The sequence below is a fragment of the Eumetopias jubatus genome, unplaced genomic scaffold (assembly GCF_037043125.1).
Source record: "Eumetopias jubatus isolate StellerSeaLion01/CBP00866 unplaced genomic scaffold, mEumJub1_p1.0 scaffold_11, whole genome shotgun sequence".
NCBI lineage: Eukaryota > Metazoa > Chordata > Mammalia > Carnivora > Otariidae > Eumetopias > Eumetopias jubatus.
Genome location: NW_028274817.1, coordinates 1688064 through 1706425, shown reverse-complemented (window position 1 = coordinate 1706425; position 18362 = coordinate 1688064). Strand labels below are relative to the sequence as shown.

General features: G+C 46.5%; 1 protein-coding gene across 2 annotated transcripts; it reads right to left on the bottom strand.

Annotated features, from left to right (window-relative positions):
- Positions 1-1835: 1835 nt before the first annotated feature.
- Positions 1836-18094, bottom strand: GABRE (gamma-aminobutyric acid type A receptor subunit epsilon). Of its 2 annotated transcripts, none has more exons than XM_028091962.1 (9): positions 18039-18094; positions 13922-14139; positions 13324-13391; positions 9214-9434; positions 8417-8499; positions 6915-7052; positions 2773-2925; positions 2461-2660; positions 1836-2180 (listed from the first exon to the last, which is right to left on the bottom strand). In XM_028091962.1, exons 1-9 carry the CDS (start codon positions 18092-18094, stop codon positions 1836-1838), a joined length of 1482 nt encoding a protein of 493 aa, XP_027947763.1. The 2 variants fall into 2 exon arrangements, with proteins under 2 accessions (XP_027947763.1, XP_087885032.1); XM_088028906.1 differs by having other exon boundaries at positions 13922-14136.
- Between the last annotated feature and the right edge of the window lie 268 nt (positions 18095-18362).

Genomic DNA, 18362 nt, shown 5'->3' with positions numbered 1-18362 from the left:
TCTAGCTTTCTGACTAGGTGAGGTTAGAGCAATGGACAAAGCAAAAAGGACATGGAGGGAAGCAGGGGTATAGGAGCAAGTAAGGGAATCAGTAAAAGGGGGCCACCATTTGGTCACTCTCTTCCCTTCGGTTTTCCACTGACAGAGGGTACATTGTACATGCTTGGTAGGTCTGGGAGTCATGGATGGGAGAGGGGAGCAGACATAATTGGGTCATTGATTTAAGATTTAAATCCTGAACTGAGGACAAACTTGAATGCCTAAGAAACCAGCCACACCTTCATGCTTTGCTGATATATTTATTGATACATTTCCCCTTTTCAAGTGATGGTGACAAAAAGCAGATGTATCTCCCTACCTTACCCACCCACCCCACCCCCCAGTAAAATACAGACACAGATTTCATTCAGCATATACAAGCATTGGGGCTTGTCCAAATTCACCTCACTGGGTTACCAGAGCCAGGAGAGTTTCGGTCTTGGGGGCCCAGGAATTGAGCAGGCCAATGCTGAAGAGAGGCTGCCACTCTGGGCCTTGCCACTGGGGTGCCAGCAGAGGCTATAGAATCAAATCATGGTGAACAGAGCTGCCTAGCCCTGTCATGTGGTCTAGAAGGTGACAGTGGGCTCCTGAGTAGTTTCCAGTGAGATCCACAGTGCCACAGAAATCTGTGCCTCAGGGTTCTCATCTGCAAAATGGGGATAAGAATCCTGCCCTGAATATATCACAGGGCTATGATGAGGCTCAAAATAGAAATAATTTGTCAAAAGTGCTTTGCAAAAGGTAAAGTGCTATACAAATTTAAGGGAATTCAATTCATTGATTGTGATTGTGAGTGCCCCAGGATAAGAGTGGACTGGCTCATGGGTCCAGGGGCCAAGGAATTGGGAAAACTATTATGTGTGTGCCTTTAGAGGGCACCAATCTGTGCCAGTAATGTCCACTGCAAAGCAAAGTTCTCTTAGTTTCTTGGCCCCAAGAAGTGACCATGGCTTAGCACCTGGGTCGGGGCTGGGAAAACCACTGGGGAAGTTACAGAAAACGTCACAGGGGTCAAGGAGGAGGAAGAAGGTAGCATACAAAGCAGGGAGTCATTACTATTATCACACACAAAAATAGATACCCAATGGATGCAAGGCATTGAATTTGTAGTGCAGATGAGGGATGGAGGTGAGGGTCGGGGGAGGAGATGGCACAGCAGCAGAGGGAGATACTATTCCAAAGAGGCTCAATTGCTGGCTCCTTTCCTCCTAAAAGTATAATACCAGTGTCTATCTGCAGGGGAAGGGAGGGCAGGAAGACAAAACCAAGAATATCATAATCTGATCTAAGGACTAAGGTCCCCTTCCCCTTTACACTGCTGCCCAACATTTTAAGGAGATGTCAGGAACAGGCAAGCAGCTGGTCTATGCACTTTGAGGCTGAGGCCAGAGCTGGGCCTGGAGCACCACAAAGGCAGTATTGTTTCTGGAAAAAGGCAGTGGGTATCGGCACTGGGAGATAGCTAACCTACTCATACATGGGCACGGCCTTAGGGAGCTAGTCACTGACAGCCTGCAATATTTAAGCCTGAACATCATTAATGCCCCTTGAGGAATAGAGAGGTGGGCCATTTTACTTGAAATGGACTGCCATGGAGAGTCAGTGAATGGGCCAGGTAGGGGAGAGGGCCAGCAAAGAGCAATTCTATTCAGGCTTGTATTTGGGGAATGGGGAAGGAAAGACACTCCCTTGTTGCTCCTGTTGCTGCTGCTGCTTTCCTCTGACTCCCTTGACAGGGGCTGTGGGACCTCCTTGGGAACTGGGGAGGCTGCCCACAGGGTACCAGTTGGCACCTACAAGTTAAGGCAAACAAGCCAGTAGAGCACATTGAAGAAGAAGAAGGTCACTGGGAAAACAACTCGTGAGTAGTTATCCAGGCGGTAGATGTGGATGAAGAGGCGGCCCTGTTGCCAGATACTGCCCTCACAACTGGGAACCACGCAGAAGTACTTCTTGCACCACTTGCAGCAACCACCAGGGCTCTGGATGGTATCTCGGCTGAGAAACTGCTGAGCTGGGCAAGATGGACCCTCCTCTCCATCACTCTCTTCAGAGTCTTCGATCTGGCACACAAAAGCTTCTGGATGCTGGTGGGCACGAGCACAGGGAGGGGTAAGGGCATGGGCACGAATAGGTGGCTGAAATGGAGAAGTAAAGAAGTGGGAAAAGTCAAAGATGAATCAAGTTTAGGTGCTGCCCCAAGGTTTCTGGAGGTTCTGTCCTTGGCATACTGTTTTTTGACTACCCCCCTCATTCCCAGCATGACATCAAAAAGTTTATTCAACTCTGCCACCAACTTCAGGTTCCCCACCCCATCACTTGGTGAACTGGCCATCCATGTGCCATTAGTCCTAGTGCCCTCACTTGCATGCCTCCACACTCCAAAAGCTTGCCACCACTCCCATACCCAGGTCATACATGGCGAAGTTTTAGAGAAGCACGGGGTTTCATCCGGTTGTAGGTCAGAAAGTTGAGCACAGCAAACTCCATCAGAGCACAGAAGCAAAAGACGAAGCAGATGGCAATATAGAAATCCAAGGCTGTGATATAGGAGACACGTGGGAAATTCTTACGGGAAAATGTGCCCAGTGTGGTCATGGTGAGTACAGAGGTTATTCCTGTGAAAGCACAGTAGTAGAGGTGGGCTCAGCTACCGATCCATATATTACACTGCTGAAAGGACCCTTGAGAAAGCAATTCTGTGCCCATTTGTATGTATTGCCCACTTACCTAAAGAGGTCCTGGCTGGAGCAGAGTCTTTCTTGATCCAAAAGGAAACCCAGGAGAGCATTGTGGTCACAGAAGAAGGGACATAGTTTTGAAAGGCTACAAAGCCAAACCGCCTGCTCACACTGAAGAAAAGCGTCATGACCATGAAATCACCTGGAAGACATAAAAAATACCACTTCATTACAGCACCGACATGAGGGTCTCCCCCAGATAGGACATACACATTAAGGGTCTTGTTCAGCTCATGGGCTCCACACCACAGTCCTAAGATAGAGGCACATTATTCCAGTGCCTTATACAGAGAATCAGAAGAAACCCAGAGAGGAGACTCATTGCAAGACCCATGGTCAGTTAAGAGCTAAGCCAAGGCCAGAAACCTCATCGCTTCTTTCTCAGCCCACTGCCCCACACCCAGTGTCTGTTTTCTGAGAGTGGCAGAAGTGTAAGATGAAAGTGAAAAAAATCAGTTAGCCCTCTAGGTATCAGGACCACACAGCTACTGTCCAGATGGATGACAGAGACCTTCACATCCATTAAGGTGCCATATCTAATCTGTAGAATCATAGCCTGACACATGCACTACTGGCCTTTACAATGTATACTCTCAGGGAATAAACCAAGAGTGCTTTGTGCTGTGGTGGGGGAAGCACAGAATCCATTTGGCCTCCTTCCTATTCATTTGTGTGCTGGTAAAATGCTTTAGTTAGCACTGTTGTATCAAAAGCTAAAAGAAATCACTTGCTCATCCCAAACCTCTGATGGTTCCTTATTCCACAACAGCTATAGAATCAAATGCACACTCTAACCTGACACTAAAGGCCCACCATGACCTGGCTCCAACTGACTGACATCTTATACACACACATGCGAACACACACACCTTCCTGTAAGCTAATCCCGTACACTCTCAGATTCCCTGAGATGGCTTGCCTATGTTCACCAATATCCAAAACCTAGACTGCCTGTCCTTAGTCTATTACCCTAATCCAAACTGAATATTTCAAGAAAATAGAAGAATTAGCTGAAAGTGAAAATTGGGGCATCATGTCCTTGATGTTGTTTCTTCCCCTATACAGTGATGGCTCTTATAGTACCTAATGAAAACCTACATCTCTAGTTGGCACCTTCTATTAGACCCTTCACGATGCCTTATATTCTGACACACTCATCCCAAACACTCTGTGTTCTCATCATGACCCCAGAGACTCTGGGGGCTTTCCTCAGCCCAGAAACTTCCATTTTATTTTCAACATCACATAGGGTTTGTGATAGCTCAAATTCTGGTTCCTTAGTGAAGCTAAATTCCAAACTTCTACCTAAATGGTGCTGTAAAATTCCTTGGCTTTGAGTTAGGTGGGCTTTTTAAATCTCTCATGTAAGCCCTGTGGCTTGCCTCTTGCCTATCCAAGCCCAGCATGGGCTGGAACTTAGCAGATGCTCAGTGACTCTTGCTACTGCCTGGCAATAGCTTGGTAAAGCAGACCAGAACACTAACATGTCCACATGTCCTCTTATTTTGGAAAGTAGATCACCTGCATAGCAGGTCTAGGTATGTTGGAGCTAAACAAGAAGAGCAGCCTTTCTTACTCACTTTGGCAGCACTGACACTTAAAGGGTAAGAGTTCTCTGGAAAAAGGTAAGGATGTGGCCTGGGGTCAGTGGAATATCTGTATTCAGAGTAGTAACTGTGGGGATAGAACTCCTCCCCCAGGGCTGCTGCAGGAACCACTCACACTTGCCTACTGGCCAGAATGTATTTACCAAGTTCTTAGTTCTCTTGCCCTGAGGTCTTGACTGCAATTTAAAACAGCCCTATTTAGCTACAACCACTCCCTGCAAAATATATATTCTTGTTGCAAGATTTATTATCCTATCAGCTTTTCCTATGTTTATCTCATTTATTCCAGCCAAAGAACAACCTTCTCCACCTGTCAAGATATGGAAATTTGTTTCTGAAAGCTGAGGGAAGGATACTAACACATAATTTCTTATTCCTGAGGAATAAAGGAGCATGGGTAAGGGAAAAAACGTATCTGGGGCTGAGGAGCCAAAGTCAAAGCCAAGCAAAACAACCCCCCCCAAAAAAAATTAAAGATGCTTCTGCTCATCTCTCATTTGGCCAGACCAGAGTTGGTCTCTGTGCTGTTAGAGGAACATAATTTAATAGACTGTGTCCAGAGGACTGGGATTAGAAGAATGAGTGGACCCTAATCTGTGAAGAACAAGAAGGAAAAGAAACTAGACTTCAGAGTCTATGAAAGATTGTGACCCTGGACTAGGACCATAATACTGGTCCTTTAATGTTGACCCCATGGAAGAGTGACCGGGCTTACCGTAAGTTCAGTAGTTCTAGGGAAAAATAACTAGGTCTAAAGGGTAGGAGTTCCAGAAATTCCAATTTCAGATGAACAGGGAGTTTTCTGAGGGACAGAGTTGTCCAGAGAAGGAAGAATCTCCCTTGTGAGAAAGTGAAGTCCTAATCATGGGTAAGACTCCATCAGAGTCTCAATAGCCACCAGTGAAAAGTTAACTCACTCACTGGGGGCAAGGCTGCACTCTCTGAAGCCTTCTGAAGCAGAGATTCTCTGGTTCAAGGCCCAAGGTGACCAAAGTAGCAAGCTACCACAGCATTCTGAACCCTTCGGAGCTGGTACATAAATCTGCTTCAGATAGAAAGAACTGCCCAGAGGCTGATGGGAAGAGTTTGGGACCAGCCTCAAAGAGAACTATGATATTGGAGAAAGCATAATTAAAGAACAACTAGGCTGTAGCAGAAGAGAAAGAAGCCCTCCTCCTTCTCCCCCAAGAACCCTCCTCTCTCCCAAGGAGGGCTGGTGCTTACCTATTGTCATTGCTTTGGTGATGATGCTGGCTCTGGGGCTTTGTAGTCACTAGGGCACCATTTTGAAACAATGCACAACCATCTACTAAACGGAACCACTAGTGACTTGAAAGCCCCTGGGCCTTGTCTCTTCTGCCACTTTTGATGATGGGTCCCCACCTGTCTGGGAAAACTGAGGTGCAGCAAGGCAAGAGGCAGGCCCATGGTTAGCTGGCAGAAGAGCAAGGATCCCAAGTCAAAGGTAGCACAACTGCTTACCCAGAGACCCTGAGAAAAAGAAAAGCATTTGTAAAATAGCCCTCTGCCCCTGCCTAGTACTGTGCAAGCAAAGCTCTAGCCAGATGAGCATGAGCTATTCCTCACCCAGTGACCAACTCTGTAAGTGCAGCAAAGCAGATTTTCTGCCTAGCCACACAGAAACAAAACAAGACTCCTTCGATGGCAAATGGCTGGTTGGGTGACTGGCTCCATCTGCATTCTGGAAACGATGAGGGCAGTGCCTCTACTGCCCTGACTTGGTCAGTACATGTGAAGAGGGTTTCCAGGGCTGCTCTGGGAGCAATCCTGGGGAGGTCCCTTAGAGTCTCATTGAGATCACCTAGGAACACAAGCAAAGACACTCATATCTGATTGGAAGCTGACATTGAAAAGATCCAGGATCCTCCCCTTTAGTCCTTGTTAGGTACAAAGTCAGAAAACCAATGATCACCATGTCCATGTTGAATCCACCATGAAGGCTTTGACAGGAATCTGTGTTTGTTAGAGCTGCTTCTTTAAAATAAACGTTGATGTAGTAGCAATTGTAACTGCTGAAACTTCCCCCATACTATCCCAGCCCTCACCTAGCTGAGCTTAGAACTCTAGCTTCCACTTCCCATTAGGACCAACTTTGTTTTCCACTCAACCAGTTTGAATTGGTTCTGGGTATGGAGAACTCACATGAGCTCCATTCCCCAAAGTCATCCAAACAGGCCGGTTGTAACAAAGACCTAGAAACTGAAGGGTCTACATGACAAAGCTAGTTGCAAATCCTGACAGCAATAAAACTTTTAACTACTTACCTACCATCTCAGGGACTTGGCAAAGCACTTACTTCTTTGCAGATGAGACTGAGATGTAGTTACAAAGTCTCAGTTTCCTCTGCAAACAGTTGTAAGTGCTTAGCATTTACAAGACAGGAATCATGTTCTACATTTCCATGGGATGATTACATACATTTATATGTATGGATGGCCACGTCCAGTCATCCCTACCACCCCCCTGGGCCTCTGCCTAACCCTGGTTTCAAAGGCACACGTACCAGCTGGGGTTGAGATAGTTTCAGTAGTGTTGGTCACTCCTGTAAAATCAAACTGAAAGAGCTTCCAGGAATTCTTCTCATTGATTTCAAGCTTGAAATCTTCCCATTTGTAGATCATCTCACTCTCAGGATAGGAAACTGTAAAGCAACATGGGAAGGAGGGTCCTGTGAGACTGGGAAGCCCAGCTGTCTCCACCAACATGGAGTCTGAGCAATGCCTTGGAATCCTGACTCTGGCCTCACCAGCTGTGGGACCTTGCCCCTCTTACCTCATTGTTGAAGTCCATTCAGTACGTACATTTACTGAGCATTCCTTAGTACCAGGCTCTGTGCTGGAAATATAAAGATGAGCAAGGCAGGAGCCTTGCCCTCAAATATTCACATTTTATTGAGTAAGATAGTAAGTATACTTCTGTAATTGTTGGAAGTGCTGAGAAACCTCCACCCATGGGACAGTGGAAAAACAGAGGAGGGAAAGACCACTTGGGGACACACCTAACAAAGATTTCATAGAGTAGGTAACGTTTCCAATAAATCTTAAAAGCTAAGTAAAATACTCTCTGTATGGGTGAGGCTGAAAGGGTGAGGAGGGCGTTCTATGCATAGAAAGGTGAAAATGCCTGATGGATTATGGAAATGCCAAAAGTTCAGGATGGCTAACTCACAGAGGCTGGATAAAGCATACAGGAATGGGTAATAGGGGCCAGTTAATGAAGTACCTTGAGGGTCATTCTAAGGAATTTGGAATTGATCCATCACAGTTCAGGGAGGATTTGAAGCTAAAACATGACTGGTCTAGATGATGATTCAGCCAGGGCACCCTGGTCATTATATGAAGATGGCTTGTTGACAGGGAGACAAGTTTTGGGAGGCCAATGCAGGAATCTGGGCGCAATAAAATGAATGAAGGCAGGAATCAAAGTTGTGGCAGTGAGAATGCAGAGAAATAGGATCAATAGAGACTCAGGAGGGAAAACCAACAAGATGTGTTGATTGATTAGATGTAGGAGGTGATGGAGAAAGAAGCATCAAAGTTCTTGGCTTGGACAACTGAGTGGCTGATGGCGCCTTTCAATGAGACAAATGTGAACACAGAGGCAACACATTTGTTTTGGGGGTAGAGGTTGGGAGGAGACAATGTATTTAGTTCTGGACATGTTTGGTTTTAAAGTGAAGATGTTGTGAAAGCCCGAGTGGAAGATGGCAAAGACCTAAGCCAAGGTACTGACAGTGGAGATGGAGAGGAGCAGACATACTTGAATTACACTTCAGAGGTGGGTGACTGACTTGAGATGGAGTGGAAGGAAGAGGGAAGAACCCAACACGAGGTCCAGGTGAAGCAACACAGTATTGTCAGCAGGAAAGGAGATGAGGAGGCTCTGGGCAAACCTGGCACCATCTTAGGAGAAAAGCAGAGGCAGAAAAATGGAAAGGGCAAGGATGAGAAAAAAGAAGGGGCTCAGCATGACTCTGGGGCCCCAGAGACCTAAGAAGGTACTCACAGCTAGAGAAAGACAGAGGGCAAGAGTGAGAATCCATTGGAAATTTGAGCATGTGGAGTAAACATCCAGCATCAATGGTCATCCTGGAAGGGAGAAAGGAGCCTCATTAGGCTGGCCCTGAGCACTTAGGTATCCACCCACCTTGGGCCAGGGGACCACCACCAATGAGTGGCAACAGTAGGATTTGAAACAAAGAGCTCAAAGGAGAGACAAAAAGAGAGGAAGAACAGCTTGAAAGTATCTGGCTACTTTGGTTTCCATCATCAGAGGAATGTGTGGACCAATTTAGATGGGCTTTAGTTTCTTACCCATCCCAGCTTTCCAGGACTTGCCAACATTCTCCCACTCTCTACCACCTTCCCACCTCATACCACCGATAACACAACCTTCCCCTGCCAGACATTCAAATGTCCAGCCTGCTCTTAGGTATCTTTCCAACCGCTGTGTTGCTGCTCCGCCTGGACAATTCCACCACCGTGGACGTGTCTTTACATCCAGTGCCCACTTGGGATGGAATTGTCCAGGCAATGCAGTCGTACTCTAGTGGGGAGAGGGGGACCTGTGGACTGGGAGCCAAATAACTGGGTACCAGTCCCAGCTCTGCCATGAACTTGGTGTGTGGCCTTAGGTAATCTTTCTATTTTGAGGGCTGGTGTCTGTATCTATACATGAGGGGGTTGAGCTCAAGGTCTAGCAAAGCTGGAAAGGCCCTTAGAAATATCATTCAGGATGAAACCTATATCCATGGTTCTTTGGTAAAAAGAGTCCCAAGAGGTAATTCCAGAGGCTTGACATACCTAATTGTGTACAACACTTTGCCATCCTTGTGGATGCGAACCATCTGGTTGGGCATGGTGATCACATGCTCTTGAGTCCTCTTAGAATTCCTAAAAAAGGTGTCTGGGATCCATAGCTGGCTCACCATGTTGCCATTAAGAACAAAACTCTCAAAGCTGCCATTGTAACGGAGGCGTTCATCATACCAGGTCTGGCAGAAGGTGATGTCAATGGTGTATTCCTGGTGGGATTGATAGAAAAGCACACACCTAGAGCTGTACAGGCAAAGAGTATTCTCATGCCGTCCTGTGAAGGGTCTATTGAGCAGATAGGAACCTACTTAGGTTTGCACAGAGGAAGACAACATGAATTGGGCTGTAGGAGTTTTCTAGTTCCAGGTATTCCCAAAAGAAAGGAACATTCCCAGATAAACAACAATCAGGGAAGACACATTTCATCTAGAAACAGACAGGCAATGGTGACTTAATTGTGCAGGCTGGGCTCATCACATCACCACTACCTGGTAGGGTTATGGGATTACTCCAGCCAGGTTAACACCCTCTCAGCCTCCACATTTCCATAGCAAACCAAAGATTTCAACTCAAAATCATCTTAAACATTACAAATACACACACACGTTTGGTTGTATATGATGAAGTTTCCCCTTTTAGGGTTTATTTGGGGAGCACAAATGTTAATTAACCTCAATCCTTCATTCTTCAGACTTATATTTTAAAATGAAGTGCTTTGAGAAGTGTGTATTTAGTCTCACTTAGTTTTTTGAATAATTGTTTTGTTTTATTTTTCATTTTAAACAAGGGCACCTGACCTCTGAATGTGTGTGTGCATATGCATAGCTATACCTGTGATTATTTGGTCTCCAGATGATATTATCTATCCCATAAACTGTCTGTTAAACATTGAGAAGGATGTTTTTTTAATTCTTTTATTGTTATGTTAATCACCATACATTACATCATTAGCTTTTGATGTAGTGTTCCATGATTCATTGTTTGTGCATAACACCCAGTGCTCCACGCACAACGTGCCCTCCTTAATACCCATCACCAGGCTAACCCATCCCCCCACCCCCCTCCCCTCTAGAACCCTCAGTTTGTTTTTCAGAGTCCATCATCTCTCATCGTTCGTCTCCCCCTCTGACTTACTCCCCTTCATTCTTCCCCTCCTGCTACCTTCTTCTTCTTTTTTTGTTTCTTAACATATATTGCATTATTTGGTTCAGAGGTACAGATCTGTGATTCAACAGTCTTGCACAATTCACAACGCTCACCATAGCACATACCCACCCCAATGTCTATCACCCAGCCACCCCCTCCCTCCCACACCCCACCACTCCAGCAACCCTCAGTTTGTTTCCTGAGATGAAGAATTCCTCATATCAGTGAGGTCATATGATACAAGAAGGATGTTTAATAGGAAGAAGCATGAGAAGCTAGAGGTTTGCACTACTGGTATTGAAGGGCAAAAAACAGACTGTAATAGAATTGCAAGTAGTGTGAAGAACAAGTGCCAGAACTAGGCCAAGGGGGAAACTTGAGGGCTAGCCCAACTTCCTTTACTTTAAAGGTAGGGAAACTGAGGCTCAGAGAGAAAAGGACCTGTCCAAAGTCACACAAATAGCTAATGGCAGCATATTGACTCTGATGCTCGGAAAACCATTACCATGACCTTGCCCTGGGATGGTCTTCACTGATTTCCCTCTCTAGTGCTTATTTCACTTGCACCAATAATCCGTTTGGGTACCAAGGTCCAATTTTCCCCTGTAGAATCCCTAGGTCTTTCTCCTGAGTTATCTTGCATCAAACAATGAACACCAAGCAGAAACCTACAGCTTAGAGGCCAGTAGAGCCCTCAAGGGAAAGCTTGCCTTTGCTGCCTAGGCCAAGAGGTGTTGAGAGCCATTGCCAAATTGCTGGGAGCTAGCCTACCAGACTGAGAAGGTTCCCTGGAGTAGTCCAGAGAAGCAGACAGAAAAAAGCCTAACTACCATTCAAATGGAAGCCCCCAGCCCTGCTCCAGCCAGCCCCACCAGCCTTCATAGGTGGCCTTCAGAGTGTTTCTACAGTCCCAAGTAGCTGGCAGTTCCAACTTGGCCTATGGAGCCTCCTTCATTCCTAGGCCATGTGAACTATAGCTAGGGGAAGTCTTCCCTCCACAATCCATGCATGCTGTGCTCTTGCTCTATGTCAGTGTTTCAAATGAGCATTTAATTTCTATTTAACCAGATACCAATTGTAAATTCATTACACAGCAACTGATAACTAACAGTTCAATTTTTCCCCAGTTTGACAAGGGAGCTTGGGTTGTACATCTTTTTTAGCTCAGCTGAAACTCTAGAAATTCAGTGTCAAGGAATTGGCTTAATTAGGATTGCTTGCAACAATTATCACAGCAAAAAAGCCTTAGCAACTGTTGATGCTATGACGGGCAATTATTCCCAGACTGGTCACTGCCTTCTAAGCTTAGGCTAGATGTTTCAAAAATTTAACCAGGAAACTGGTAGAAACATTTGATTTAAATCTCCATGCTATGGGCTCGGGTTTCTCTCCCTAAGAACTAATCCTATGCTCTATGGAGCATCTGATCAGCTGAGGGGTGTAGGAACTCTCTTTGAACCAACCACACTCCTTCTGTAACAGAATGCTTGCTGAGAGGCTCAGTTGCTTCAAACGTAAAATGAAGATCCCAGTGGCAGCCTTACCTGCCATAAGCTGTCACGAGGGTTCAAGGAGACAAGTATGCTCTGTTCATTGGTTGTGTGAGAGAGATACACACTCCCTCCTTACCAAATACAAAACTCCACAGTGTTACCAAGGAAAAGTAGACTGTACAAGAACTGAGAACTCCCACAATTTTAAAGAACTATTTGGAAATATGTAAAAGACCAGACTTCTTGGGGGAAATTTAATACCACATGAGTATTTGGCATCTTCTAAAGGCACTTGGCCTAGGTTAAAGCCACACTTTATTGGCCAAAGAAAATCGAGTTGTTGGCTCCTCTTTGCACGAGTTCTGTGCTGCATGACAGGTTCAGTGGCTGCTAAGTTATTAGACTGTATTCCTTGGGCTTGTTAGGTATCAGGGAAAAAAAGTGACTTCTATAGTACATCTTTCATAATTCATTTGCTCAGTTAACATATACTGAGTCCTTGACACCAAGGAAACCATAATCAGGAGAACAAGGCAGATAAAGAGCACATAATTACAATACAATGAGGTAGGGAAGATCAGGTAAACAACTATGATACAAGCTAGAAAAATCTGAATCCCAAAGAGAGGAGTGTGGTGTGAGTACGAAGGGAACGATTAATAGCTGTGGAGGTCAGAGAAGATGCCATTAGAGATAGACCCTGAAGGATAAGATTATGACAAGTAGAAAATTGGAGCAATGGCATTCCAAACAGGAAATAGCTTGAACAAAGACTCAAAGGTACAAGGTGATTTGGTAATACCCATACTCTAGTGTGACTAGAGCATGTGGTCTCTAAAGGGGTGGAAAAAAAATAAAATCAGAGCTCTGGGTTGGTTCCAGTCATGGAGGGCCTTGACCACTAAAGTGTGGTGTTGAACTTCACGCTTTAAGCCAGGTCAGACCTACAGGAGGCACATCACACAGGAGGCTACTGGGTCAGTAGGTAGACTGGGGTAGGCAGAAACCTTGAATTTTGCATATTCCAAGGAGAGATAAGAGAGGCTAACTGAGGATGGTCCTGACACTAGAATGATAGTAATGGAAAAGGAAAGAGAAATGAGAGAAGCAGTCTTACAACAAGAGTTAGTAACTATAGACTTAAATCTATAAAAATCACTATCAGAAAAAAAGAGCAGTTCCATTGTGGTGTTTAAAGTTGCTTTATTATTTTTATTTTGAATGGAAGACTAGAAGATATGGTCAGGACTCTGAAAGTCCTCTTCAGGCAGCAAGGGACTTACCTTTTCCCACCTTCTAGAGTAGAGTCAGTGTTGGTTACAATATCCCCTCTCCAAAACAAAAACAAAACCAAAACCACAAAACTCTTAGACACAGAGCAGAAAAAACAAGTATGTGAAAGGGCCCATGGGTCAGCTCTCTGGGCTACGAGACACTGTAATCAAAAATCAGTACTCACCATGTCCAGAATAGAGATAGGACCAAGAGTGTTGACAGAGAGCTCAACAGTGACCACAGTGGGCTTTTCTGCAAAGGAAACAGACGTGGCCGAAGTAAGTGTCAAATAGGGGCAGGGACAGGGGAGGGTATGGTCAGAGGGGAGAACAGGGAGATGGGTGAGGACTAGAGACATGGTTTCAACACCCAGACCTATTTCTTTCTTTGTTCTTTCATGGCAAGATCCAATGCACAGACTGTTAAGAGCTGGACATACCTTGAAGGTCAGTCATCTAGTCTACTCATCTTATTTTATCTTACCATATCTTCTAGTCTTTCATTCAAAATAAAAATAATAAAGCAACTTTAAACACCACAATGGAACTGAGGGGGAAAAAAGAAAAAAAAGAAAAACTGAGGGGCAGAAAAGAAAAAAAAAAGTCTAGACCAAGGTCAAGAGCACTGCTGAGACGAGAGTTGATACCTCTTACCTGACAGGTCAGCAGCAGATGTTCCTGGCCATGTGCACGACACCGTCACCAATACCCTACACCCATTATCCACACCTCTGCCCTCAACCTCCTGCTCCAGGAGGGGAAGAACTATGTTCTGCTACTCACCACCTATGCCAGGGCGCAGTTTGTGGTCATAGTTGTTCAGGATGCTGTTCAGAATGTGAGTGGCTGCTGGCAGTTTCCCAAGTCTGCGATGGGGACCAGTAAGGGTGGGCGTTGTTTCCTCAAAGAGGAGCTTCTTTTCAGGAGCCTGGAGCTGGGGCCCATAGACGTCCTCATGGGCAGAGGGTCCATTTTCTGATTCAACATGAGGTTCTTCGCTCCTAGAACAAAAAACCAAACAAACAAACAAAAAAATGAAGCTCTGTTCTCCACTCTGTAGGGACCCCAGCTGAGGCCTTTTGGGACAGAAGCAAACCAAAGTAAGTCTGCATCCCAAGGCATAAAGAATGACTGGTAACAGCAAATTTTGAGCTAGTAACAGATTATATTTGTTAATTTCGTCTAAATCTTGCTGCTTTTTGGGGACTTCCCATACTATCCTTCCTTTATGGTAATTCTTTATTTTAAAAATATCCCAATAACAAAACCAAGCTCAAGATTTTAAAAGAACTTCTCAGTGTAAGATGAAGAGGGTATTGGTATATGAGCTTTGGCCAATCAGCTGCCGTTACTAGCCCTGGTCTCCAGTCTGCCTGACCAGCACCGCCGGGGAGCAAATGGGCAGGCAGAGGGCCAGGATTGCTGAGAAACGCTCCAGAAAGCCAGAATAGCCTCTCCCATAGAGAGCTAGGACACCGTGGGAATATTCTGCATTTCTTTGCTTTTCTGGTATTCACTGCTTTGGAGTTGGGGGCCAGGGATGAGGGGAAGCTCTGAGCACTGAGAAAAGGCAGGAGTCCTTTACTCAGAGACTGTCATCCAGGAGAGATGGCCGACTGAAGTCCAGCCTGAATGCCACAGCCATGCACCACAGCCAAAAAATAAGAATTAAATTAAATAAAACAAAAAATTAAAAAGCCATCTGGCAATGTATGAAACTCACGGATGGTGTTAGAAGTTAGGGTCCCGGTACTTTTGCTGGGAAGCAGTGAGGAAGTGGGCTTCAGGGGGCTTCTGAGGTTCTGGTCACGTTCTAGTCCCTGATGTGGGTGTATTGATAACAGTGTGGTCATTTTCTGACAACTCACCAGCTACACACTAAAGATTTGAGTACTTTTCTGCATATATGTTCCAATTCAATACAAAATTGTTTTGAAAAATAAAAATGCTAATAAAAATCTGCTAATATATGGATCTTATTTGGATCCTGATTTCAAAAGGCAAACTAAAACACAAACAAAAAACATTTATGACACAGCAAGGGAGATTTGAACACTGACTGGATAGTTTCTTCACCATGACAAAATTATTCTAAAATTTTTGGTGTAATAGTGTTATTTTATTATGTGTTTGGAGTCCTTATGACTAGAAATGCATACTAAAATAATTGCATAGGAAATGATATGATGTCTGAGATTTGCTTTAAAATAATTTAGGCTGAAATAGAGAGTGGGTGGGGGACAGAGAAATTAACTGTGGTCACGAATTTGTAATTAATGAGGCTGGTTATGGGTACATAGGGTTTCACTTTATTGTTCCCCCTACTTTTCTGTATCTTTGAAAAAAATTATAATTAAAAGCTTTTTAAAAACCTTCAGCAAAATTAATCTATGATGTTGTAAAGCAGGAGAGTGGTTTCCTTTGGGTAGGAGGGTGTACCGGGTGGGGGCACATGGTGAAGCTTGTGGGGGTTAAGTGGAGAGGACTAGCAACATAGGCAAGGTTTCTGTGGTGCAGACCACAGACAACTTGTGCAGCAAAACGCATTTTTCTGCGGCATTACAAGCTCTTAGAACTGCCTAACTGGCATACAGATGTGCCAGATTTATGCCATTTCTCATGTCTGAAGTGGCTAATTCCCACTCTGGGCAAGGGGAGAACTGAGCCTGAGAAAAAGCAGTTTCCATTTCCAAATAACACATGCAGAAACGTCCTCTTTCCCGGAGGCATCCCCCCCCCCAGTCCTCTGACTGTTGGAGGGCAGAGGGAGAACAGAGGCCTGACACCCTGCAAAATGAATGACGTGGCTAGGAGCATGGCACAATCCGGACTGGGACTGCCAGCCAAGACCACCCAAATGTCTGAAGCCAACAACAAGAGCCCCAACGTTCAAGGGGTAAACAAACAAGCAAAAGCCCAGGGACCACTGAAGCCCCCCTGCTCCCAAACTATGTCTGCGATGAAAATGATATCAGAAGGTCTTGAGGTCGCTGTAGTTCTACAGCATTTGCCAGTAAAATACAAACCAAAGAAACACACTCATCCAGGAATCCTTGAGGTTAAGGAGCTGCTGACACTGCATACCTTTCCTCAGCCAGCCATTAAGCCCCCTTTCAAGGCTAGAAATAATAAAATCTTGAAAAACACTCATGTACTGGACTAGTGGAATCTTTCCATGGGACCTTTTCATGCACTTACATCCCTCTATATGCAATGGTCCAAGATGGAGCTGAAACTCCACATCCCCCCCACTACTGAGGATGCTCTTTCAACTAACCATGGAGGAGGGAAGGAGAGGAGGACGGGACTGGCAATGCTCTAGAAGGAGGCCCACTGGGTTGTTTTTTCCCCCAAATCAGCCCTCTTTTTCACCTTACAGATGAAGAAACTGAATCCCACCTGGGGGAAGGGCTGTGCCCAAAGTCACCACCATTTGAGGCTGAGCTTGGACCAGAGCAAGATTCCCTGGTTTGAGGTGGCCCTTGCCAACACACCCCAAGGCCACCTCCAGCTCTTTGCTGACATCATGGGTTGCCATGCTGACAATGTCTGAACACCAGTTACTTGGCCTTTGCCTCCCCACCCACTCCAGCGGACTGGAAGGGTAGTTTCCATGTCAACAGCCCCTCCTCCCAGCTCTTTTTTTTTCCTGCTCCTCCTGCTTCCTTCTGCCCCCACTCCCAGACCCCATGCCAGCTCTCCCAAACAGTTCAATTCATATCTGGAGGGATGTGGATGGCTGGAAATTCCTAGCACGCATTCAGAAATATTTGCCAAGCCCCTGCTGAGGCCAACCCCCACACCCCAGGACACCGGTGAGCCAGCAGGGAGCCCCACAGCCCCTCCCCTGAAGAGCCTAAGCATTCTGGGGTGAGGAGAGAAGCCATCTCCCCTCTCCCCAAAACAGATAAGCAAGACAGGAGCCCAGTGCCATGGAGACTTCTGGAATGGAAAAAGTCTCAAAAATATGAAGCAGTCATCTCCTACTCTATAAAGTCAGAAGTTCAGGGAACAACCTTCCTAGCAAAGTCTCAGGGCCAGAAGAAAGTGTGAAGGAACCTGGCTGCTCAAGGGAAACCTGTTGTTAGCCTTTGTTACAGGGGATGGGGATTGAAATCCAGGACCCAAACCTCAGACCTCAGAGAGTAACAGTCTCTGACCTCAGGCTCTGGTCAGCCCAACACCCAGCAGGGTGTCTGGTGGGAGGGGGGGAGATGAAGGAGGAAAGGGGAGGTTGGCGGCAGAGAGGAGTGGGGTGGGTAACTGGGGCGGGAATCCTTGGACTAAATTGGGGCCAGCGCCTGGGACTGGCACCAAGAGACGCGGCGGCAAGGGAAGCAAGTAAAGTCAGAGTTATCTGGCACAGTGCCTGGTAGTTAGTAGGCGCTCAGAAAAAGAAATTTGAATTAGAGGACACACAAGCCAACACTCCAGCATTTAGGCGCAGTTTCGTTCCCCAAGCCCGAGCGTCTTTCTGGGCGCCACCTTCCCAAAGTCTGCCCCAGTCCTCAGAAGCACAAGCCTACGCTGGTCGGTCATCCCGCGGGCCACTCGCTTCTTCCCACTGAAGACCCGGAGAGAAGCGTGCTCGTGTCCCCCGGCCGTCGCCGTGGTTTTGGAGAGCGGGAGTCTGAGGACCGGAGCGGCCAGGGAACAGGCGTCCCGGCTTGCTTCCTGGGCGCTCCTTCAGGGGTCTGGGGTGCCCATCCTAGAGGGAGCGGGTTGGAGGCTGGCAGCGCGTCCCGGGGACCCGGGATCCAGCTAGCTTGCGCAGGGGCTGGGAAAAGGTGGGCGCAGCGCTTGAGGAACGCAGGGGCGCGGGGGTCCGGGGAGCTGGCCTAGCTCCAGGGGAGAGGGAGCTGGGCACAGAGGGCTCCTGGGTCCCGGGATAGAGACTCACCTAGACGGAAGGATTATGGACATGCCCAGGAGGATCAGGAGAACTTTGGTTAACATCGTGGTGGGGACCGGCGCGACCACCTGTGCGGAGGTCGCTGCGCACGGTCTGGCCGCACTGAGCCCGTTGTGCAGGGTTTTGTTGGGCTCCAACTTCCACTCCTCCCACTCGCCCCGCCCCGCCCCGCGCCCCCCACCTTGGCCCCGCCCCCTGAGCCCCGATGGAAATCTCCGACGACTTGTTTGCCGCTGCTGCGGAGATTAGGGTGGATAGGCTTGGGCGGGCGGAAGGAAGGCGGAGGGAGTAGAGGAGGAGGCCCTGTCACCG

Bases quoted from the DNA above. Each gene is read 5' to 3' on its own strand.
- GABRE (XM_028091962.1), bottom strand. From the start codon at position 18,094: ATGTTAACCAAAGTTCTCCTGATCCTCCTGGGCATGTCCATAATCCTT. The intron at 13,392-13,921 runs GTGAGTAGCAGA...TTTCCTTTGCAG, and splicing joins ACTGCGCCCTGGCATAGGTG to AAAAGCCCACTGTGGTCACT. The intron at 8,500-9,213 runs GTATGTCAAGCC...TCTCCCTTCCAG, and splicing joins AAAGTGTTGTACACAATTAG to GATGACCATTGATGCTGGAT.